Here is a 24,217-nt window from a genome sequence, read left to right on the forward strand (position 1 = left end):
ATTAACTAACCCCCAGCCAATACTTTTTGACTGCTTCCATGCTCTTACAGGAACTAACTTCATTAGCTTAATTAGTTTTATGTATGAACTAACAGACCAAAATGTCTGGGAATATTGACATATAGTACAACAGTCTTAATGGTCAAAAATTGTGGGTTTAAATGGCTGCATTGTAACCATCAGGAGTTTGCATTCTGAGTTGCAGTATAATTTCTATGCTTAGTCTCAGGTGTTATTCAGTCAATATTGGGAGTGTGATTCCATTCTGAATTTGGCTGGCTATCAAAAAACTGATTTTAACATACAACATTTGTAAATATTTTAGTGGGACCACAAAGAGAGGTGAGATTTCACTTTGGCTCATGGAGTTAAATCAATGAAAGACTCAGTTAGGGAGAATGCTGTAGAACATCATCAGAGCTTGAAAAAATGTCAGTGAGCCGATTTGCTCCATGTGGGGAGATTCAAATTAAAAACGTAGTTACTCCAACTGCATAGTAATTGTTACTTAGGTATATTTTTTGCATGCACAAAACTCCAGTAGGATTCCTTGGAGGTGTTAAGGTGTGCACGTAATAAAAGATTGGGCAAAAGGAACTTGGCAAAATTGTCTAATGACTGGGGGAATCTGTTTGTATTAGGGATAAATCCAGTTCTTTCTATTGATTTTAGTAGTAGTTGAATCAGATCTTTCATGAGTAAATGTGAGTAAAAAACAAGGATAATGCACTATGAGGAGTACTTTGTTCATTTATATGACAAGTGCATTTTAGTTTTGATTAATAGTACTGCGTAGTTCTCTAGCAAATATCCAGTAGTATGTTTTGCAAATGTGATGAAGTTTAATAATAATAAGAGATAATATAACTTCACTACACCACTTAGCTATTACATCTATACTGAGAAGGGGAGAGATTGCATCATTGGTCTTGGAATTACAGGATTTGCAGATTACCTGTTGGTCAATGAGGTTCTACTGTGTATCGGGCATGATTTTTCACCTGGATTAAATTTTGAGTATTAATTATTTTTACAAGGGCAACTTTCTCACTTTAATTCTAGGATTTTAATGCTTCACAATTTATTTCAGATTTCCCAGATTACACAGTGCAGTGATAAGGACATTTGTCCTTGTACAGCATTACTCTGCAGCTATGATGGCAGTAAGTGGCCTGTCTCAGATGAAGAATTACACCTCAGTTGAAACTCTGGAAATCACCCAAAACCTTGTAAACTCTTCAAGGCAGTGCCCTAGTGGTCATGGCTTCATGGTGGTGTTAAGAATTCCTTGCATTCCATTGGCTGCTGTGGCATATGAACGACTTTATCACGTAAGGGAAAGACTATCCCTTGCAGATAATTTTGAAATCATCTTGGGAAATCCTAACTCTGGAATCACCATAGGGAAGCACTTTGTGGAGCAACTAAAGGTAACTTGCAGAATGACATTGCCTGAAAAGAATCTCTGAGGAGCAGTGCTTTCAGTGGGTGGCTGGTGATATAAAGGTTTTATTGGCATGAGATCTGGATGTTAGTGACTGAGATGGCTATTTCCCAGCAAAATTAAAATTCCCTGAAGAGCCTGACTCCTATCTATCAGACACATGCATCTGTCATTCCTATAGCCAGCTTCTGATGGCTGCTCAGGAGGGCCTTTACAAATGTGTTTGTTAGAATTCCCAACCGCTAACAACTTTAGCCCCAATCAGCTTCATTGCACTGGACTGTGGCACCAATGAATCAACATAGTGGTAAAAGACCAAGTGAAAATGAAGTGAAATGAAAGCTACTTTTGGTATGAAAAAACCTTTACCAGAGCAGTGAGGCTGTTTCCCCTTGTGAGCAAACCTCAGTGACCAGTTTGGAATTGTATTGCACAGCCTACCAGATGGAAAGGCTTTGAATCAGTACACTTACCCACAGGTCTCTGAATGGCCCAGGTTTTCCAAGCATGGTGCCTAATGTTTTCTGAATCTTATGTGATTTTGAAGATGATAATGCTGGAAATAAGATTTAGATTTTTAAGGCTAGAAAGGACCAGTATGATCACACAGTCTGACCTCAAGCATCGCACATGTTGAATTCCACAGACACTACCCCTCTTAGTACAAATGCTATCACCACATATTAAAACAAAAATATTTGTATTCTCTAAACTAGGACTGCTCTTACATTCTGAGTCTGATTCATGTCATTTATCTACTTAGCTCAACAGAGCTGAGGACAAGAGCCTGATTTTGAACTCATTCTGATATAAATCAGGAATAACTCCATGCTTTAAAGCTGATAAGTGAATTCAGAATCACATGCCATGTTGTCTTAGGTGTCTTGAGCAGCACTGCATTTACTCTTGGTGTTTGTAGGGGTGCTGGCTGGGGCTCGACCCTCTCCGGGGCGGAGGGGAGCCATAATGATTCACTGCACACTGCTGAGGTTTGGGGAATTAGTCTGGCCATGGGAGTCTTTCCTGGTGGTAACTGGAATAAACACCGTAATCCCAGGCCCTGGGTCAGGGCGAGTAACAGTAAGTCCAGTGCTCAGGCCCTGAGGCAGGGGTGAGCAACAACAATACAAACAGTAGGGAGCCCAGGCCCTGGGCAGGGCAGGGCAACAATTAGTCAGGAGATCAGGCCCTCGGGCAGGGCTGAGCAGTGACAGTAGGCCCAAGCCTTCAAAAGGCCTGGGAGAGGGGGAGACTGCCACCCGCGAGTTGGGTGGCAGGGGGACGCAGGCCCTCCCACTCCACTGCGTCTCAGCCCGGGGCCCTAGCAGCGGCAGAGGACCCGCTGCTGAGTCAGTGGGGATCCTGGCTGCAACACACTGACATGGGCTCTGGCAGTGCTGCAGGCAGACGAGGGTTGGCTGCCCCCGGGCTTCTTCCTAACTCCCCCTCAGGTAGGACCTGGGTCAGTCCAGCACCATAGGTTCCTCGGCGTAGTGGGCAAGTGGCAGGCCCAGCAAGTCCTCCAGGTTGCAGGCGCAGGGTAGGTCTGGCAACTCCTCCGGGTAGCGGGCGCTGGGCAGGTCCGGCCAGTCCTGGTGGCCACCTTGGGCCGCGGGGTTCTCCCAGTCGCAGGCTAGGCTGGAGGCGTTTGGCCTCTCTGGCGGCTGGGGCCTTACTGAGCTCTGAGGGAAAGCCTTTATACCTCCGGGTCGCCACCTGACCCTCTGAGGGGCGGGCTCAGAGCTCTCTAGCTCTGCCCCCTCTGGCTGCTGGATGGGCTCTTCCCTCTCCGGGGTGGAGGGGAGCCACACCGCCTCACTACAGTGCTTAATGAATTAATAAGGACCAGGTAGTGATACCCTTGCTCCCACTGAGTAGTACCTTACTTATCAAGAAATCTCATTGACTAGGTACTAATCAATGTGAATAAAGGTATCATTCAATGGGCCTGATTATCAAAGGGTAACTGACAGCTGTGGTTAGACGACTGGACCAACAAAGGAAAACCTTTATAGTGAGTAACTCTGCTTTCTGTCTTTGAAGATCAAGCTATACATCTTTACAATGGTTTCTCATGTTTCCTGGAGGAGCATTTGGATCTATATTCAGCCACTTATGGTAACAATTCACTAGAGTTCTGAAATATAGTCATATTATGGGGCAGTTTATTATTGATAGAAAAATTCTGAAAAAAGATTAGATCATTTGCAACTCAGGACCTTTCAGTTTAGAGCCAGATCCTGCAATGATTTCTCTTGTGGAACATCTGCAGAATTAGATCCATACAATAGACAATAAATCATTTGTTTCTTCTTTCTTAATTGTGCCATATAAATATGCCCACCAATGTTTTTATATTCTATGACAGATATGGCAGAAAATTGAAGATGCAGAGTGGAGGCCACAGACCTATTTGGAATTAGAAGGTCTGCCTTGCATATTAATATTTAGTGGAATGGACCCCCAAGGGGAAGCCTTGCCAAGGTAGGAAGGAAATACTGACAAATATTTCCATGACAATTTTTCATTCCCAGTGGTTCACAACTTCCTTTTTCTCTTCACCCTTCAAATGGCTGAAAAATCATTCTGTGACCTGCTGTGTCCCATAATCCTTTGTGGGTGCAAAGGCTGATGAAATTTGAGTGACAGGATGGCTTTTGGTAGTTTCTGTATCAAAAAAGTGGAACATTTGTGGTGTAGTAGGTTGGTGGTAATGGTTGTGAGGCTGAGGTGTGAGGTGCAATCTTTAATTTTCATAACATTGCCAATTATTCCTGTTTTTATAGATGAGAAAACCAAGACACAAAAAGATCCCACTCATCCTTGGTATAGGCAGGTGCAGTTCCCATCAACATCAGTGTTGCACCTGCTTATGAATTAGTCCAAAGAGATTAAGTGACATCCCTAGAGTAGAGAGAAAGTAAGTGTCAGAGCCAGGATTAGAACTCCGAAGAATCGGTCTCCTAAATTTATGCCTAATGCTTTGGATTATACTGCTTAAAGTAATAATAATGAAACAATATAGTGGTGAATTTACTGAAAGACAGAACAAGTGATTTGAATTGGTCACTATCTCACACATCAATTAAGTAGGCAATGACAAAATTACTCATTATTTCTTTTGCAAACACAATCAAAGGTGTGGAATACCATGAATTTTCATAGTATCTTTTGGTTTCTTTCCAGATCATTGAGATATTGTGACCTACGTTTAATAAATTCCTCTTGCTTAGTAAGGACAGCCTTGGAGCAAGAGCTTGGCTTGGCAGCATACTTTGTTAGCTCTGAAATCCACATGGAGAAGGTGGTCGTGAATGATGTGTTGGAGAGTGATCCAGAGAAACTGAGTAGTACTGATAATGAAGATGAAGAAATAGTGACAGAAGGTAAATGAACCTGTGTAGTGCCAGTTTTCTTAAAAGGTATTCAAACAGCAATTGTGATTAAATACTAATACCATAAATTTCAGCTAAGTGAGATGGACATTAGCCTTTAAGAGTGCAACGCAAACTGTCAGAAGGAAGGGAACAGTAAATACATAAGTATACAGCAATCAGTAGCATGGGAAGCTGCAAAAGATTGGGAGACATCATTTGAATTTACAGTGATGGTTTGTGCACTTTTGGAATTAAACTGATCAGATAATGTTATTTGTTCTTCCTATTGTGTTTTACATCTGAGGAATGCAAAGAATTTTATTAACATTAATTAGTTGAACCTCAGAACCCTTGAAAAGTCATTATTTTACCCATTTTACAGATGGGGGAACTGAAGCACAGAGAGGATAAGTGATTGCTCAAGGTCACATTGAAGGGACTGCTCAACTGAATAAGGTGTTATTCAACACAAATAAGGGTGGCAGAATAGGGGCCAAAATTAACAGAAAGATGTACTTTGAAAGGGGGATGAAATTATATTGTTATCAAAGAGAAAGGTACAGTCTGGTTGTGAAGTTGGTTTAAAATCTCATTTTAAGGATGGTCACCTGGTAGTGCCAACATAGGGGCTACAGCTGGGATAGCAAAGAGGAGGAGGCATGACTAGCAAAGAGGGAATGCGGCCGAGATACCTCTGCACTATGCCAGCTGTTCATTGCAGTTTTGGCTCTCAGAGGCTGTTGCAGCTCAGCCAAAGTTAGAACAGCCCTTAGGCTGCTCCACCATAGCCTAGGAAGAATGGCCACGCTCAGAACAGCACCTGAATCAGGGCACCTAGATGAGCTTTAAGCCACTGTTGCCCAGCATCCCTTCACTTTATGCACTTTGGCCATAGCAGAGAATTGGTCTTTAGAATTATAATTCTCCTCCATCCTCCCTCTTCTCATGAAACAGGCTCCACTTCAGAAAAGAGAAGTCCTGTCAAAAGAGAGAGATCATGCTCCCATGACTCTGCATCTTCATCTCTCTCTTCAAAAGCTTCAAGTAAGACTTTATGATGATCTTTCTCAAGTGGTATTTAGGATGTAAAAGCGGCAATTCATTTAGCCTGGCAAATGAAGAATAAAAGACACAAATCATTAGGTTTTTGGCAAAACCTGTTTGAATGAACTTGCTAACAATTAAATTTTAAAAAAATCTGAGCTTTCAAGAATCTTACTTCTGAGATAAAAAAATAACGAGATTGCCTCATGCTTGATCCATGAATGCATAGACATAGGGCATTGTACAGATCTGTGAGCAGGGTCACTGTGTTATACAACAGTATTGTAACAACAGAAATGTTCTTTAATATTTTTATGACAGGCACCAAGATGCAGATCCTCAGCTGGTGCACATTGTCAGAGCATCATTTGAAACCAGTGGACTCATGACAACTCTCACCAGCTGAGGATCTGCCTCTGTATTTTCAAAGGACCTTCCTAAATTTTGCCTGAAAAAATGTTCATGAACTTTTTTGGGGCACTAGAATGTGTGCTCACAAATTTTTCAGTGTAGAGTGTGTTCATTTTAGAAATGAGTGTATTTTGTCAATACTTTGCCCTGTACATTGAATATATATTCTTTCTTCTCAATCTGAAAACTGGTTTAAGAACAGACCATTAAAGGAATTCTGCACCAAAAAAATTAAAAAAATTGCACCAAAAATATTTAAAATTCTGCACACAATATTTTAAAATTCTGCATATTTTATTTGTCAAAATAATCATGCCAATTTCAATTATTTTGGTAATTTATTTCAAAATACCTGTCAGCAAGTGTAACTGTAACAATACAGACAACAAAAAAGATTCAGGAAAAGTTTTTTGACAAATAGATTCCTTACTGGGCATATTAGCACAGTACTTCAAGTAATAATTTAAACTACAGTACAGAAAGGTATTTCCCACACCCCTCAGAAGCAGTACAAAGGCTTGGGGGAGTCAGGATAATTAATTTCTGGCAGTCTGGGAGTGAACCTGGAGGGTTGTTGGGTGTGGTTGGGAGAAATATGGAACAGGGTTTTTTGCAGGGGAGACGACAAGGGATTGTTAGGGGTTTGGGGAGCCTCTCCCATGCAGACCCTGGCTGACCCCTAGCCTCTCCTCTTTGGGCAAATCTGCACCCTTCTTCCCCCAGTCCCCATGTGTCCCTACAGTGGCAGCCCACTCCCATTCAGGTCCTGGCTCAGTGTTGTCATTCCACTAGCTCCTGTGCCCTTACCCTAATCTGTCCTTCCCAATCACTGTGAGAAAAGCAGCCTCTGCTCTCAACGGCTCTGTGGCTGGCTGCTCTGGCTCATGAGCTGTCTGCCCTCTGTTTGATGCCACAACAGCCCCTGATGGGCAAAAGGTGTAATTGCAGTGGCTCCCTGGCAGAATGTTTTTTTCTCTCTACTGAATACTGTAAAAGCTGTGGGGGGATGTGAATTTGGCATATGTGCAGTGGTGCAGAATTCCCCCAGGAGTAAAGGTTTGAAGCAATGTCAGGAGGTACTAAAAATTTAAATTTGTATGATTTTTTTTATGGACAGAGACTAATGGAACAGAACAAAAAAGTGCAATATGCATTGAATCATACTTCAGTAAAAATGCATGTTTATTTGGAAGATTACAATTTCATGTAACATCACAAAACATGTTATATTGCATTAGCTGTAAAATTAAATGTTTCAAGTTATTTCCAAATAATTATTGTTCTCACCACAGCTATATGAGTATTCTGACTGTGAATTCTTTTGCCATAAGGCACAGTGACCATTACAAATGGAAAAGCACCAAAATTTTTAATTTTTGAAATGTATACTGTTCTTCAAAGGCAGGTTGCTGACCTTTTCTGCACTGCCTTAGGATGCCACTTGTGGGTTTGTTGGACTGAATCTGTTTGTTAAAGAAAATCTCTTTGGACAGTTCTTGCACGTGGATACAGGTCTTTGGCATGTTGTCACAGTATTACTAAGTCCAAAATGTATTAACATTGTTGGTGACATTTTTACCATTGTTTTTATTCTGCTATTGGCTGCTTTGGAGTATGCAATTGGGATGTCTCTTCCTGTTTCATGGGGACAAAGCAAGTGGGCATCCCTCATTATTTTTCCACAAACATATGAAAGTCAAGAAAGGAACCATAGTACGTAACTATTGTACATCACTTTTGGATCTCCCAGAAACTATGGAGTTCACACTTAGAAGGTCCCCCATGGCTAGTCATGACAGAGAGTGTTGTGGAGTAGGGTCTGGTGTAAGGGAGCATGATCTGTGAATTTTAGTGTGAACACTCCCCAGCTTTGTTGGTCCATGTCTCATGGAGATTGCATCTATCTTTGGTAGGCGTAATCGGTGGAGTTCCTGTATGATGTCATGGGCCTCTAGGCAATGAGTTTATGGGAACTCTGGTTTTGGAGTGTGAATTGTATAGCTGTTTTCTTGGAAATTGGTGCATGCCCTGAATTAGATGGTTGAAGTCTGCTTGACTTTATGAGATTGTGTTTGTTTATATCAGTGCTGACAATCACTTCTCTTTTCTTTTTCTTTTCTTATTGCTTGCGGGGAGACACCAATAAGTGCTATGGAGATCAGTGCCTTGGAAAATGGACCATTTTGAAAAGCTAATCTGAGAACTGCTGATCATTTACCTCTTGTTTTTGAAATTGTTGAGAGTTGGGGATGCTCAGCAGCTCTCAGGATCAGGCCCTCACCTGCCAGGAGGCTGATAAGTGTAATGTTAATGGGATTCTGGTAGAACATTTAGGATCAAAATCATGCCTATGTTAAAACTGTTATAGTTGCGGAGGGGGAGGGAATAACCTGTGACTATTAAATTTTTTAAAGTTATATTTTTTTTACATTTCTCAAAGAAATGGAAAATTTAACAAACATAAGGCTCAGCGCTGAAATCAGTGGGAGCTTTGCCATGGATTTTAGTATTCCAAATTTGCATGGGCTTGTTCACACAAATACTCCTGTTAGTTTCAATAAGACAACCTGTGTGAGTTAGGTGAACACAATTTGGCCCAACAGGAGCAGGTATCGACTCACACCTTTTGATGTCTGCATTATACATTGTTTACTGTGGTTTGACAATGAAAAGCGTAATAGAAATGTTGTGGTTCAAAGTAGTTGCTGAAGAATCACATTACCCCATGTTGAAATGCAGACTTTGTTTTTAGGTGCAGCATTCTGCATTGAATCATCTCCTCCTTTAGCAACACCGAGGGATGTAGCAAAGTCATCTCACCAAGTCCTAAGCGGCAGTACTGAAGAGAACACAAACAACTGTGAAAGGCAAAGGCAGAAAGTAGAAAAGGGGGCGCAAACAGTGATCAGCAAGCACTTGCCAGCTGCAGCTGAACAGCTGGATTCAAAACAGAACATAAAAAGTGCCCAAATTTCCATCAACTCATCGTCATCACCTTTCTCCTCTTCTTCCTCTTCCTCTGCACCTACTCACAACCCCTTCATCCTGCAGACGTCTCAGTGCTCCATGACTAAAGCATCAAAACAGCCCCCCATTGTTTTCCTGCCTAAGCTGGTGTATGACATTATTACTTCTACTGACAGCAGCGGACTTCCCAAGTCATCTTCCCTCTTGCCTTATCATTCTGTGATGTGGGCAAGTTCTTTCCGCCCTGTCATGAGTAAAATGATGACCTGCACGGAGCAGTCTCTATACTATCGCCAGTGGACAGTTCCCAAACCAATCCATATGGACTACAATAATAGAAATGAGGGCAGAATGGACACCTTTCACCCAAGGAGGCTGCTGCTGAGTGGGCCACCTCAGGTGTGTAATAAGAAGAGGGTATTATTATCATTGTTTTATTTTGATTAATTTTGTCTTCATCTCATTAAATGCTAGGTTAATGAGATTATTATTCATACCTAACTGATTTTTTTCACTGGTGGAAAAATAACCTTTCTTATATGTTTTTATTACTGTATCCACCTTAGTTAAATCTTCTTCTCTTCACTGTTAACTTGAGGCAAGGACAATTAAGTTGTAGTGATATCTTTTTTTGTTGTCAATCTTTATACAATTAGTGTTGTGTTTTAAGGAAATGATACTCTTTTTTTTCTTTGAAAATACATTTTACACACCGTGCAGCTTGTTACAGACTAATAGGAGTTACATTTTAAATAAAGTTTGAATAGCCACCCAGGGTCAGTTTCTTATGGTCAAGCTGATTAGGATGTGAAATTGGCAGAGTCAGCCATTTTCTTCATGGTTTGGAGAGAAACAGAAATTGTCGCAAATACAAGAGGGGACTGATCCACTTCAACAAAGAAGCTGAACTTCTGGCCCAAGAGTTTTCAAATGACTTTGTAAGGACACTTGGAAGTAGGTAAAGACTTCAGGGAACCTTTTCCCTCTTAAGTGTCCTAAGAATATTTAGCATGCAGCTATGAGCATAGTGGCTCTACAATTCAATACATATACTATATACTAAAAGTTTTAATGTTCCATTGAAGTTTTATGCAAGATGCCAGGCATAGGGGAAACACCATAGCCACCAAGAGAATATTGCATAGAGCCCTCAGAAATTAGAAATAAATCCAAACTAAGGCAAAGACTTAGATGTCCAGTTTTTGTACCATTCACCCACTGACTAAAACCACAGAAAGCCAAAGTTCAACCTGCCACTCACTCTTCTGTACCTGTGTATTGCAGAGGTCTCAGGTCAGAAAAGACCACATTCTGCTCCTAGTTTAATAGGCGCAATGCATTGAAATAGATGGTGTCACACTGGGGTAAGTAAGACTGCGAATTGGCTCTAAGTATTTGAAGTATGTAGGCACTTGCAAGTACTGCTATAAATGTATAGAGGGTACCAGATGGATCACTGAAGAATAAATCTTCACTGCTCTTCATCTCCATGATCAAAACTCTGAATGTTTGCTGTGGATTAAGATAATAAGTGTTCAAAAGAGATGAATATGTGGTAAACACAGACAAGGTAAAAACTGATGTACTGTGCAACAGACAGCTGGTATGCTAGCACATCCAAGAAAAACATACATTGATGTAATTTTGGTTGGAATTTTGAATGCCTAAAAATCAAGAACTTCAAAGTTATGGTTCCAAAAGCTACAATAAGGGTACAAAATAACCCATATGTAGTAGTTTGTATTACTATGCCATTAATTTGGCCATAAGATAACTGATTTCTGCCCACAGATCTATGCTTGTGGTTCTCAACAAAGTCAGCGGGAGTCCTGTATTCATCTGAGGACAGAACTTGGCCCTTAACACATATATGGTATGTGTCATTGGCCAAATATATGCAGAAAATATAGTCTGCTTATTTATTCATTTGTCTGCTTCTTGGGGCATGAGTGCAAGTCTGATTTTGAGGGATTAAGTGGTACATAGGATTCAGGTTGGCCCTCTGCACAGATGTGAATTTCACCTCAGAAGAACACTGTCTGTTCTACAACTCCTCCATCTCTTCTCTGACTGTCTCCAGAACAAAGGTTCTGGCCTACAATTTCCCACTGACTTTAATGAGAGTTGGATCAGGTCCTAAAAATATTCTCCATGCATTTATTTATTGCATACTCACTAGTTCTTCCTGATTACACACCTGTTTCATACTGTATTTTTTTTTGAGGAAATCAGGAATTAAATGTTTCATTTTATTAAATGTTTCATTTTTAGGAGTATATGCTCATTTTAGTATGTTGGGGAAACATGGCTGCTTAGCTCCATTTAATGTCTAAACCCCAAACATACGAAAGAGAATATATTCTAAAAACCTACAAAACAGTCAAGAAAGTATGTTGGTTGCTTTTGGCTTAATGTATGGTAGTATGGTGTCTATTCTAATGGCAAGGTGAAAGAAAACATATAGCAAATGTGAGCTCCTGTCTCACTTTGGAAATAAACAGTTTTCTTTCCAGAAGTGTGTTTTGCTCATGGGGTTGTTTCATAACTATTGCACTATATGTGGAGTTATGCTACCTACTGCATTAAGAGGAATCCGCAGAAGATTTTGGCACCATAATGTCTTGTCTGAGCGTTTTAGTGACAAATCCAAACTCAGGCAAAGACTTAGATTTCCAGTTTTTGTAACATTAATCCACTGACTAAAACCACAGAAAACCAGAGTTCATAATAGCTGGTAGAGATCAGCTATTAGACATGCCATTCAAAATGTATAAATAACAATTCAGCCAGAATATTAAGCTGGAGAAAGATCTCTGAATTGGTGGACACAATCCTTTCAGGCACTAGAAGGTGGTTGTTGTTATCGTACCATACAACATAAGTCAATTTAAGAAAAATCAAGCACTCTAGTGAACCAAAACTATAAGTATCACTGCCGAAATGTTTAGCATTCAGGAATTCTTCTCATGTACATAACACCTGTATATAATAATAATTGGAGATATACCTATCTCCTATAACTGGAAGGGACCTTGAAAGGTCATTGAGTTCAGCCCCCTGCCTTCACTAGCAGGACCAAGTACTGATTTTTGCCCCAGATCTGTAAGTGGCTTCTACAAGGATTGAACTCACAACTCTCGGTTTAGCAGGCCAATGCTCAGACCACTGAGCTATCCCTCCCACCTCCATAGCTGGCTAACATATTTTCTATATGGCTACTTTCCAGTCAAGATATGTACAGCCCCTAGCACTGTGGGACTTTGATCTCCACTGAAGCCTTCGGGTGATACCGCAATACCAATTATAAACTAATGATAAAAATTTCATGTAAAGACATCAACCAGTGGTTTGAATACATACACAGGAATAAAAGGGGCAAAACAGACTTGCCATTAGCTAACCCCAATACTTATTTTTCTCAGCAGCCTTTTACTTTGCTTCTTTTGAATGAAATATGGGGAACCCAAATCCTTAGTGAATGCAGGGTGTCTCTGCATTTCTTACAGTTTCTGCCTTATATCCAGAAAGACAAATTCAGCGATAAAAGGAAGGAGAGAAGATGCTCCAAGTTCCAAACCTACTAAATCTGGAACACTCACCCCATTCTATGGAGCCACTAGACCATTACTTTAACTGGTCTCCAGAGTACTATTCCTGGTACTTCCTTCTGGTTTCTAAGACATCTTGTTTCCCACCCATCGCCCACCTTAGATTCTCAGCCTATGACGCTCAAAGAAATACACTGAAGTTTTGTTTCATTAATACATCCTTTTGCACCATATTTTTTTTTAGCTCTGAGGTAAGAAGACCCTCTGGCATGTGGTCCTGAAGGCTGCATGCTTCTATGGCATGCCACAGTCATACCTTAGTATGGATTCTTCCCAAGGTCTATGGTTGGTGACCTGCATGTCTAGATTGTCTTTATGCAATTTTATCTTTGGCCCAAAGCATTTTCAACAAGCTATTTATAGTCTTTTGATTCCACTTGAATGCATTCTTGGATAACATTTGGTTGTCTCAAGATTTATTTGTAGGTTCATAGCATAAAGGCTTTGTGTAAATTGGAAATTATCTACTCTGCCTTTCAGATCCCCTGGGAATGGTTTTGGAAATTAATGAGGGAAAGAAGTCAACAATTTTTTTATCTTCATGTCCATTGTCAAGAGTTCCTTTCATGTGAAAGGAGTTGGTAGACTCAATCCATTTTTCAGTAGACAAGTGTCCACATTAAGAAACCCACTGAAACAGTTATCTTTCTTGTTGAGAGTCTTAGCAGAGGGCAAAGAGTGAAAAGGCATGGAGATAGTATTGCTGTTTCATCCCTGGGGTGATCTCTCTGTTAAAATATTCAGACACTGGTTGGGCAATATGGATAAATATGCATTACTGTGAAAAAGTTTACCAGTTCTGTGGAAATAAATTTATCATCCAGGGTGCTCAAATATAATACCATCCATGACCACCAAATTCACTGAAATTTGGGGGATTGTTTTTTTTGTTGAAGAAATATAAGTTTCTTTTATGTTCCCAAATTACATGCAAGAGGTTTGGTGCTATTGCTGGGTTTCTTTGTTGTGTTTTATACCATGAAAACAGCACTTTCTATAAGCGTGGAAGCAGTTTAAGTCCTGTGAATGACTCTGTGACACAGGGTTCTCAAACACTTTTGTTGTGTGAACCGCAGCCTAAAAGAAAGATTGTCTTCAGGGCAACCTTCCATCCATGGCTACTTACACCACCTGCCCTACCACTCACAGATAACATCTCAGATTTCTAGAGCTAGTTGCTCATGTATGAAAATAATATTAGGTAAGTATTTAATATATCTAATGTTAGCTGTCTTTTAGTGCAATGTAGCAGGTGGAAACAAGAAGAGCGAGCACCATCTGTGGACCACAAGTGTTTCATGGACCACAATTTTAGAACCACTGCTCTGATCTGTTCAGAACTCTCTCACCTGGAAACTGGATTAGAAAAAAATTATAGCAGTGTTCTTCCATTTGCCATATTTTTTTAAACGTGAAGATTTGGAAGCATATTTTTAGTAGTAGAGAGAAAGTGGTCAATCAGATGGCTTGTACCACAGGAGTTGGTATCTGAGAGCCATTCCTGTCAATCATCCTGCTGTGCAGTTTCTGAAACCAGTGGAAAAAGGGGAACCCATTATGGTACATGTTATAACAGCACTTTGAATGTCTCTTCTACAAATCAAAATGGTAGCACTTAAACCATGTTGCTGACTGGAATCTGACCCTCTGATTGCTGGACAGAAGGACCACCTGTTTTCAGTTTACCATAGATATCCATGGAAAGAATAATATCCTGGCTAAGATCTCAGGACTGCCTTTCCTCTTAAGCAGGTATTGTACTTTAGAAATGTGTCACTTTAGTACACAAACATTAGGCCTTCCCACCATTGAGCATCTTGCAAGGAACACCTCAACTGAGATTCATTCCTAAATGTTGTCATCATAAGTAGTAAATACTGTCACATGGCATTCTGATTAAAAGGTTGGAATGTAAATGTATCCCCAGTTTTTCATGTCCCAAATAGTGGCAAATGTCAAGCAGAAATCAGACTAGTGAATGGTTGCTGGTGCCGCACATATCAGTTTTCATAAATGATCTAAAAGCTTGAGATTTTTGCTTCTTCCCTTCTTGAGCCTTTTTCTTCTAAGGCCTTGTCTGTTCTGTCTGCATCAGACTGCACTCTTTCTACTTTGTGTAGACAGAAAAAGAAACAGAGTAAGTGTTCTACATCAAGGTGGATAAAAGATTGTATGGAACCCAAAACATCTCGTCTAAGAAGGCACTGGGCACTGCCACATTCTGGAGGTTATTGATAGTCATAAAATACCTCTTCTTTCCTTTAAGGCAAAGTTACCCCATTTGGTATCTGTCATAAACAGATAGCTAAGGGTTAATGTCTCTTTCACCTGAAGCACCTGACCAGAGGACCAATCAGGAAACCGGATTTTTTCAACTTTGGGTGGAGGGAATTGAGTGTCTAAGTCTTTTGTCTGTCTGCCTGCTTTCTCTGAGCTTTGGAGAAGTACTTTCTACTTTCTAGTCTTCTGTTTCTAAGTGTAAGGACAAAGAGATCAGATAGTAAGTTCTATGGTTTCTTTTCTTTGGTATTTGCATGAATATAAGTGCTGGAGTGCTTTGATTTGTATTCTTTTTGAATAAGGCTGTTTATTCAATATTCTTTTAAGCAATTGACCCTGTGTTGTATCATCTTAATACAGAGAGACCATTTGTACTTATTTTTCTTTCTTTTTATATAAAGCTTTTTTTTAAGACCTGTTGGAGTTTTTCTTTACTTCAGGGAAATTGAGTCTGTACTCACCAGGGAATTGGTGGGAGGAAGAAATCGGGGAGATCTGTGTGTTGGATTGCTAGCCTGATTTTGCATTCCCTCTGGGGGAATAGGAAAGTACTTTTTGTTTCCAGGATTGGGAACAGAGAGGGGGAGTCTCTCTGTGTAGTTTCACAGAGCTTGTGTCTGTGTATCTCTCCAGGAGCACCTGGAGGGGGGAAGGGAAAAAGGATTATTTCCCTTTGGTGTGAGACTCAAGGGATTTGGGTCTTGGGGTCCCCAGGGAAGGTTTTTCAGGGGGACCAGAGTGCCCCAAAACACTCTAATTTTTTGGGTGGTGGCAGCAGGTACCAGGTCCAAGCTGGTAACTAAGCTTGGAGGTTTTTCATGCTAACCCCCATATTTTGGACGCTAAGGTCCAAATCTGGGACTAAGGTTATAACAGTATCTTATTTACTTAGATTGATAGGGAGGCTAGATGTAAAAACTAATGTTATCAGCAACAGGTGTTGCGGACAGCTCCGTTTACTGAGAAGATCATGTTGCAAATCCATTAGCTCTAAAATTTTGCTTTCTGGAACTGACAGTTGACTGAATGAATGGAAAGCTTATTAAGGAAGTTGTGTTCAATCAAAATGAACTTGGTAATGAGATCCTGCCTATTTCAGCTATGAGGGCATATGTCTGAGCTACAGAGTCACCTTATTACTGTCAAATTGTCTATCAAATTATTCTCAAGCTGAGAATCTGTCAAATTCACTCAATTTTGACAGAATACTGATGATCTTAATGGAAATCCAAGTGTCAATTCAGATGAAATGAAAACTCTGATAAAGATACATAGAAGTAACCCCAAACATGAGAGATGACGTAGGTACTATACTCTTCTGGAACTAAGCATGATCAATTATACATTTACATGAAATATTAGATGAGGGATCATTTCCAAGATATGAAATTTTTGTTTAGTTGATTCACAAATAAATGGATCCAGGTAGTCACTATAATATAGCTATTATTTTCAGCTCTAGGGTCCTGATCTAAAACCCACTGAAGTCAATAAAAAAATTCCCATTGAAATCAATGGGCTTTGGATCAGTTTCAAGGTTAACAACTGTTTTGAAAGAAATCTGATTTAGTAGAAAGTGCAGGTTCCAGTTTGCTGTTTATCATTTTTAAAGAGAACAAATGTTACTTTTGTCTTGGGTTAGCTTCAAAGCCTCCTTCTTTCAAATGTAAAGTGAAATGAACATATATTCCATAACTGTTTAAAATAAAACAACTCTCATTATACTCAATCCTACATTTCTTATATTCCTCAAATCTTCAGTATAGTTATTTCATAGCAACTGGATTCTTGGGTACATCAGGAAAGCAGGATCCGCACTGCTATCAGGCCTCATGCTCTCCCATTGAAATAAACTGTACAGTTTCAATAGAAGCAGGATCAGGATTCTAATTAATTTGTTAGCCTGAGCACTGAAGAGGCAACTGTTGTTTATGATTATCAAGTTATCTTCAGTGTAATTTTTAATGTTGAATTACACAGAAAGAAGGCAAAGTGTAAATAGGATTTATGAAAGCTGCTCTTATCCCTGCAAAATGGACATTTCTTCCTGAGCCACATTAATGTCAAGGGCCCAGTGTTTGTCAACTACTGTGTTTAAGTGCTTGCTTGCTTGCTTATTTATTTATTTATTTATTTAACATTGTGTCAGGTAAAGTTCACATGCAAGATGATAGGACAATTCATTGGTTAAACGATCTGCTGCCTGAGAGTAATTGGCCCATCCCTTTGTAAAATCAGATGCAAAAGTAAGTTGTACAAAAGCACAGCAGTGCATGTCTGCATAGTGGCGAGAAGGACTGTATCTTCTCTGGTTTGGGTTAAAAAAAGAAAAGCGTTAAAGGTTTGATGTAATTTAAAAAACGGATCACATAAGCACAGGGAAAATAGGAGGTGAAATGCTACATAATTTTACGTATTGTATCTGACTGAAAAGAGAAACTGTGCGGGTATGATGCACTCCGTCTTATGGACCTGTTTCAACCCATTCTTCAGTATAGAAAGTTGCCTCAATATGTCAGTCAATGAATGCACAGGCTTGGAAGGGTTGAGGTAAAGCTTTAGTGATATTGTGCTTTTCCCTGGCAGATTTTCATGTAATGTACTTGTCTGGATTATTAAAAATGTGTTTTCCTGCCCATTGTAGGGAATATAGTTCAGGGGAGAGAAGTTGCTTGTGGTGAGTTTTTTTTATTTGTCTGCCTATTTCCCAAGAGTATCACGTAAGGTATATTTTGAATGTTAATTTCCTGCATAAAAGTGGCATTGCTGTGTAAGATGAGTCATTGATCATCCCATATAAACTTGTGAATGTACAGGAATAGGAATGTATATGCAACGGAACTTAAGAGTTGAATTTTGACCTGCTTTTAAATTAGATTACAATAGTCATTACAATTCCAAGTTTCCAAATAATGACAGAATGGCATTCATGACAAACAACTGTTTAGTTTCTGATTTATATGTTTGTTACAGATAGGAAAAACGGGAGCCTATCTTCAGTTCCTCAGTATCTTGTCCAGAATGCTAATTAGACTGACGGAAGTGGATGTTTATGATGAGGAAGAAATCAATATTAGTAAGTTGTTGATAAAGAGACATTTGCTTCTGGGGATTTTTTTATGTCACATTGTTAATTGGACCAGTTGTTGACTAGTTTGTCATGTGCTTTTCCCCTTTACACGGTAGTTCATTTACATTACTGCAGTCCATTTAGAGCTCTTAAATTAAGGAGTTAAGGATTTTAATTTCTAATTTGGAATCCTGTGATTAGCTAATTTCTCTCCATTTAGAGCTCACTCCGCCTCTCAGTACATTTGTTTTTCTTAGAAAGTTGGCAGCAGCATTTTGTATGTTAAAAATAGTTCACCTCATGCTGAGAAACAATATACTGACTTTAAGCCTGGAATGATCATTTTGGTCAAATGCAAAAAGGAGGTTAGTTGGAAACGCTGACAGATTATAACCATTGGCAATACTGTCACTATATTATACATTTTAGGTAAACAAGAGATCACATGAATGAGAAGACCATATACACATTCCTGCTTTCCAGTAGTTGATCCTATTCTCAACTTCCAGTTTTTTCAGCGTATCCCTCATTCTCCTCTTTCTCCAGATGTAATTCTAGACTTCTCTGAGGCTCTGCTATTTACTTTGATCAATCACTTTCTACAGTGATTTATTTGATTTTTTTTTAACTCTTGGGGGTAAAATTCTCCCCTGTGCAGAGAAGCAGTACAAAGCTTTTACCTCATGGAAGTCTCATTTAAATTCTTGTTTTGAGTGCTTATGTAGAACCTAAGAGGATCATACATTGTATCGTGGCTGGCCCTCTGCATGGGGAGGAATTTCATCCTGTGTGAATAGCTCTGCTTGAGTTTCCTATTTACTTCTAGTTTCCAAGCAGCAGATCCTCAGCTAGTGTAAATGATTATAGCTCCAGTCACTTCTGTGGAACTATGACACTGCAACTGCCCCCAAACATCTTAGACTCCTTACTAGGGGGGGAGAGAACAAACCAAATTCCCTTAACTGAAAACTCTATCTCCAAAGTGTATTGAAGTCAGTGGAGAGATTCCTTCTGACTGGTCTATTTTACCAGCAAAATCCTTGCTGTGGTGCTTTTATTATCAGTGCATATATGATTCCAGATGGCTTCTGACTGGTGCTTTTACTCTGTTACGGCAGAATTGCATTGAGGGGAGAGGAATATTGAGTAATTGATCAGATGATCACTAGTTTTTCTGCAGAAAACAGCTTCACAGATGTTGTTGCCTTAAAATAGTAAAAGAAATAATAGTACAATAATAATAATAATTAATAACCTCTTAAACTGTATTAATAGCATAGACTTGCTTTAGGTTGGGGTATCTTTCCATGCAATCATTTGAACCTTTCAATTGGTTTCACACATCTCTTTAACAAAGCATTCTGTAAAACTGTAGACATCATTCCATTTATTGTAAACTGCATGTTTGGGTTTTTGGGTTTTTTTTTTTTTTTACTATTATTATAGAACTCCAAGAAGAAGCAGATCAATGTTATCACCAGCCAGGAGACATGTGGCCTGATTTGGAGACATTTAAGAAGATACCTTTTGACTACACTATTCATGATCCGAAATATGAGGATGCAAGTCTGATTTGTACAAGGCTTCAGAATACGAACAGTGACGGTCAGAATTTAAAATATAACAGAGAGAGATACATGTATTTATTTATTTACTTGCAGTCACTATAAACAGTATGGATGGAATCCTGGCCCTATTGAAGCAAATGGCAAGACTCTCTGTGATTCCAGTGGGGCCAGGATTTTGTCGATATGAAATTACAATGTACAGAGCTATATTGTTTATAGTTTTAACATGAGGGTTAAATTGTAAAAGGATTAAAAGTTTGTCAAATAAGGAACAAGACATAAGGATGAGCAATGTGAGTGTTTTGTGGCACGGAAGCTATGTAGCCTTTCACTAGTAAGGCCCTGATCTTACAAACACATATGTATCTGAGCAAATTTACTTACTTGAGTTGTCCCATTATGTTTCAATAAGACTATGCATGTGTGCAGGGCTGGTTCTAGGAGTGGGCAAGCCGGGTGGCCGCCCAGGCATCAACTTCTGGGATTCCAAAGTGCTGTGGCACTCAGCTAGTTTTTTCCTCCACTCCTGATTGGCCAGCCTTTTTTTTTTTCTCCCCCGCCAGTTGTTTAGCTGCTAGGAGAGTGGGACCAAAAACATGTTCTGGCTTGGCTAAAGTTAGGAATGGACTGTAGGTCACCAGTTTGAATGAGGTCCACTGAAGTAGTGATTCATTTGATGGCTGTTTTTGGTGGGCTGTGTGAAATGAGTTGGTGTCTCAGTTCAGGACCAACTAGATGAAAGTCCACATCACAATGTCACTAGACCATCTCCTCATTTGGCTCTGACATCAATCACATGATAGCAACTGCCTCTCTGGGCCAGATTTTCAAAGATCATTTTATTCCTGAAGATGCAGATAGGCTCCAAGTTGGATTTACAAAAGTGCCTAAGTGGGCTAGGCACTGGACTCTGATTTACTTTTGTACATCTCACAAGGTACCTATATGCATCTGTACATGTCCAAATACCTTTGTAAATTTGGCCCAGAGAGATCAGCACCAACATTTGCAAATATGGCTGTTGATTTTAGGTGCATCTGTTTTGAGGCACATTTTCAGTGCTCATTTATAATAATGCAGAGAGCATTTTAAACTGTACTTTGGGAAAGCAGAGATAGTGTCTTCCTCTCTGTTTGTTCTGTGCCCAGCACAAGTCAGCACTCAACAAATAGTAATCATCATAATAATAATTTTGCTTTACCTGCACCTCTGTGTTATAAATGAGCACCGAACCATCACGACAAAGCGCTTAAATCTACAGTTATTTTCTCTTCCCTTCGATACACATATATAATAAAACCAAAGCTCAGGCCGAATATCTATTTTGTTTGGTGTTCCCACTGTCCCTGCAGGCTTATGATGATTACATAAACAGTTTATTCATCACAGGGGGGATATAATGGGCCCTAGAATATACTTAAAATGAATACAGTCCAATTTTTTTAATTTATAGACAGATCAATGGGCAGAAAACAGGAGGACATGTATATGCGCCGTCAGACAACTCGAATGAGATTATCTAAGTATGCAGCATACAATACATACCACCACTGTGAACAATGCCATCAATATATGGGCTTCAATCCCAGGTATCAGGTAAATCATGCCTAATTTTTATTTAGGATAGTAAATCTGTAGCAGATCTGTAAATTACATTGTGCATACTTTATAGTATCAGTACTGGTACCCAGGCTGCATATTTGCTCTATAAGCATTTCCATAGAGAACTGATATATACATTTTGGCCCTGATACTGCAGTTGGATCTTTGCACTTGCACTGAGCCCCAGTGAAGTCAATGGAGTCCTGCCCAGGCACAGGGGTGTGTGTGAGTGGATTGCATTGCAGTTTTGGGATCTTTGTCTAGACGAAATGTTTTATCTTAGTGATAATTAATTTTCAATAGTGGCGGCAGTGCAGGACAAAAGCACATTGTGAATATCTTCTGTTATTCTTTGAGTACCCAGATTCATGGCTGGTACGGTCAGGAAAGGTCATGGAGGTCAACAGTTTAACTCGGTGGACTTTGCATGACTGTTCCCTGGATCATTCCCGCTGACCTATGAAGTACTATAGTCAACATTCTACACTAACCACTATAAATGATCATTGATTTCCCAGTAAACCTTCCCCTAGGGTTTATTAACATTTGCTCTGGGGCAGAGCAGTTGCTGAAGGTAGTAAGCTGACTGTTTCAGAGAACATTTTATACACATCATGTGGACTCTGATTATTCAAACCAACCCTCCCAGTTCGCTGCTCATTAGAATGTGAAGAAAAAGGCATCAGCAATGCAAGCACTGCAGCTATTGTATAGCACACAGCGTTACTGAGAAACGAGGTTGGCCCACAAGCCTTGCTACCATCGATGAAACAAAGAGCAAATCGATGGCTTCAGGCCAGGAAGCTGTGTAAATTGCTTAGTGAATATGTTGGGCTTGAGCCAGATGTCACTGATTAGTATTAAGATGAATTATGAGGTAAAAAGTATTCCTGTGCCATGTGTGGTTTCCTACTGGTTGGTGCTGACTTAGTGATGTCCACAGACTGTTCTATGCTCTCTTGGGAAGGAAAGTTAGAATCTAACAATTAAATTTGTCCTTTTTCCCCCGCCTCAGCTTTATGAGTCCACCCTGCATGCTTTTGCCTTTTCCTATTCCATGCTCGGAGAGGAGATCCAGCTGCATTTTATCATCCCCAAGTCAAAGGAGCACCATTTTGTCTTTAGTCAACCAGGAAGACAGCTGGAAAGTATGAGGTTACCGCTTGTCACAGATAAGGTAGATGGATAACTATATTTATGCTCACATATGGGGCATAGACAGGGCTGATCTAAAGATTTGTAGGGTCAGATCATACTTTGGCCTCACTACTGGTTCTGCTGCTTGGAGATGGTGAGAATGGTCTGGCAATGAGTTGTTTCCTTCTCTTTGGGTGCCCTTGCTGAAGAGAAAGACAAGCTGTAGAAATTGCTTGGAATGCCAGGTCCCAATCAAATACTTGCTTTGCTCATAATTAAGGCTATGATTTTGTTGTGGATATTTTTAGAAAAAAAAAACATGGACAGGTCACGGGCAATAAACAACAATAAATTATGGAAGCCGTGACCTGTCCCTGACTTTTACTAAAAACAGCTCTGACTAAATAGGGAGGGAGGAGGATGCAGCACCTTGTCCCCCCTGCAGCAGATGGGAGCTGCAGGGACCCCATTTCCCAGTGGCTGGGAGGGGTGCCCCTGTCACCGTATGGGGCTAGAGCTGGATGGGTCCCCCCACTGCCTTGCAGGGCTGGGAACTGTGGGTGGCCTCTTTGCCTCTGGCCACTGAGCAGCTCCAGTGTACCTCTGCCACCGCTGCCAAAGCCTGGGAACTGCAAGAGGGCCCCCCCTGCCCACAGCCACTGAGCAGCTCTGGGGTCCCTCTGCCACCATCTCCAGTGGCTGGGAGCTGCGGGGAGGGGCCTGGCTGCTCACAGCAGCTGAGCCACTACAGGAGGGACCCTTGCCAATGGTAGCTGCAGGGCAGCTCAGGGGTTGCTGCCACTGGCAGCGAACAGTCAGTTGTGGGAGTTCCTGCTGGGCAGTTGTGGGAGGGTCCCCCGCCCCCCCATGGAGGCGGGTTGCTGCAGGGTCCCCCGTTGCTGGCAGCAGCTGGTCAGCTGCAGGGGTCCCCAGTGTCATGGAGGTTGCTGGAAGTCACTGTTTCAGTTACTTCTGCAACCTCTGTGACATAATAATAGCCGTACGTATAATCAAGGCTGGTTCTGGGCACACACTGTTTGTGAGCTGGGACTATGACAATTGGAGACTGTTGTGCAGTGAATCAGGAGTTCTCAGGGTTCTGGATAAAGACACTGAAGAGAGGATGGTATCAGCTTTGAGAATCAAATATACATGTTTTTGTTTATCCTATGGCTAAGTAAGAGGAAGCAATTTATCACTAGCTTGCCTGTCCTGGCCTGCGTAAGTGGTTTCACCAGATAACATAAAGGAGAGTTTTGAAAGAATCTCTGGGGTGACTGTGCAGAACCTCATGGTAGCTTCAGGGAAGACTGCTGCAGAGGTTATCAATCTGAGCAGTCTGTCTTGTCTCTGATATGAGCCTTTACAATGACCCCTGCAAGCCCGGAACAATCTCTGCCTGATTCAATGAAGTATACTCTCTTTAGACTACTGGAGCAGTTTGTGGAATAGTAGTAGCAGCCAAGATTTTATGGTGCAGAAGGTAAGCTGTTCACAAAAAAATTATTGATCCACACTCCATCCTTCACTTTTGGCAGCTTATGCCTAGATAGGTAGGAGCATAATATACATCTGCTAGACTGCAATCAAACTTGAAGTTACACAACGCCTTTTATCTGAGAGAGAGTTGTGTTTTTCAGCTGATGAGAATACAAAATTATCCCAATTTACTGTGTGCCACCAGAAGCACCTTCAATTTACTAGTGGTT

At 40.4% G+C, this 24,217-nt stretch overlaps 1 protein-coding gene across 11 annotated transcripts in view; it reads left to right on the forward strand.

Annotated features, from left to right (window-relative positions):
* Window positions 1–24,217, forward strand: part of GREB1 (growth regulating estrogen receptor binding 1) — a 168,547-nt gene that overhangs the window by 128,209 nt on the left and 16,121 nt on the right. For 8 of the 11 annotated variants that reach the window (XM_050950525.1, XM_050950526.1, XM_050950522.1 and 5 more), the window contains 9 exons: window positions 1,091–1,430; window positions 3,813–3,928; window positions 4,631–4,830; window positions 5,776–5,865; window positions 9,029–9,642; window positions 18,105–18,207; window positions 19,648–19,806; window positions 21,223–21,365; window positions 22,387–22,548. In XM_050950525.1, the coding sequence (XP_050806482.1) occupies window positions 1,091–1,430; window positions 3,813–3,928; window positions 4,631–4,830; window positions 5,776–5,865; window positions 9,029–9,642; window positions 18,105–18,207; window positions 19,648–19,806; window positions 21,223–21,365; window positions 22,387–22,548 (1,927 nt within the window). Of the gene's footprint in view, window positions 1–1,090; window positions 1,431–3,812; window positions 3,929–4,630; window positions 4,831–5,775; window positions 5,866–9,028; window positions 10,889–18,104; window positions 18,208–19,647; window positions 19,807–21,222; window positions 21,366–22,386; window positions 22,549–23,935; window positions 23,992–24,217 lie in introns of those variants that run through there. The other 3 variants (XM_050950532.1, XM_050950530.1, XM_050950533.1) reach the window with 3 other exon arrangements.

This window comes from Gopherus flavomarginatus, chromosome 4, assembly GCF_025201925.1.
Source record: "Gopherus flavomarginatus isolate rGopFla2 chromosome 4, rGopFla2.mat.asm, whole genome shotgun sequence".
Taxonomy (NCBI): Eukaryota; Metazoa; Chordata; order Testudines; family Testudinidae; genus Gopherus; species Gopherus flavomarginatus.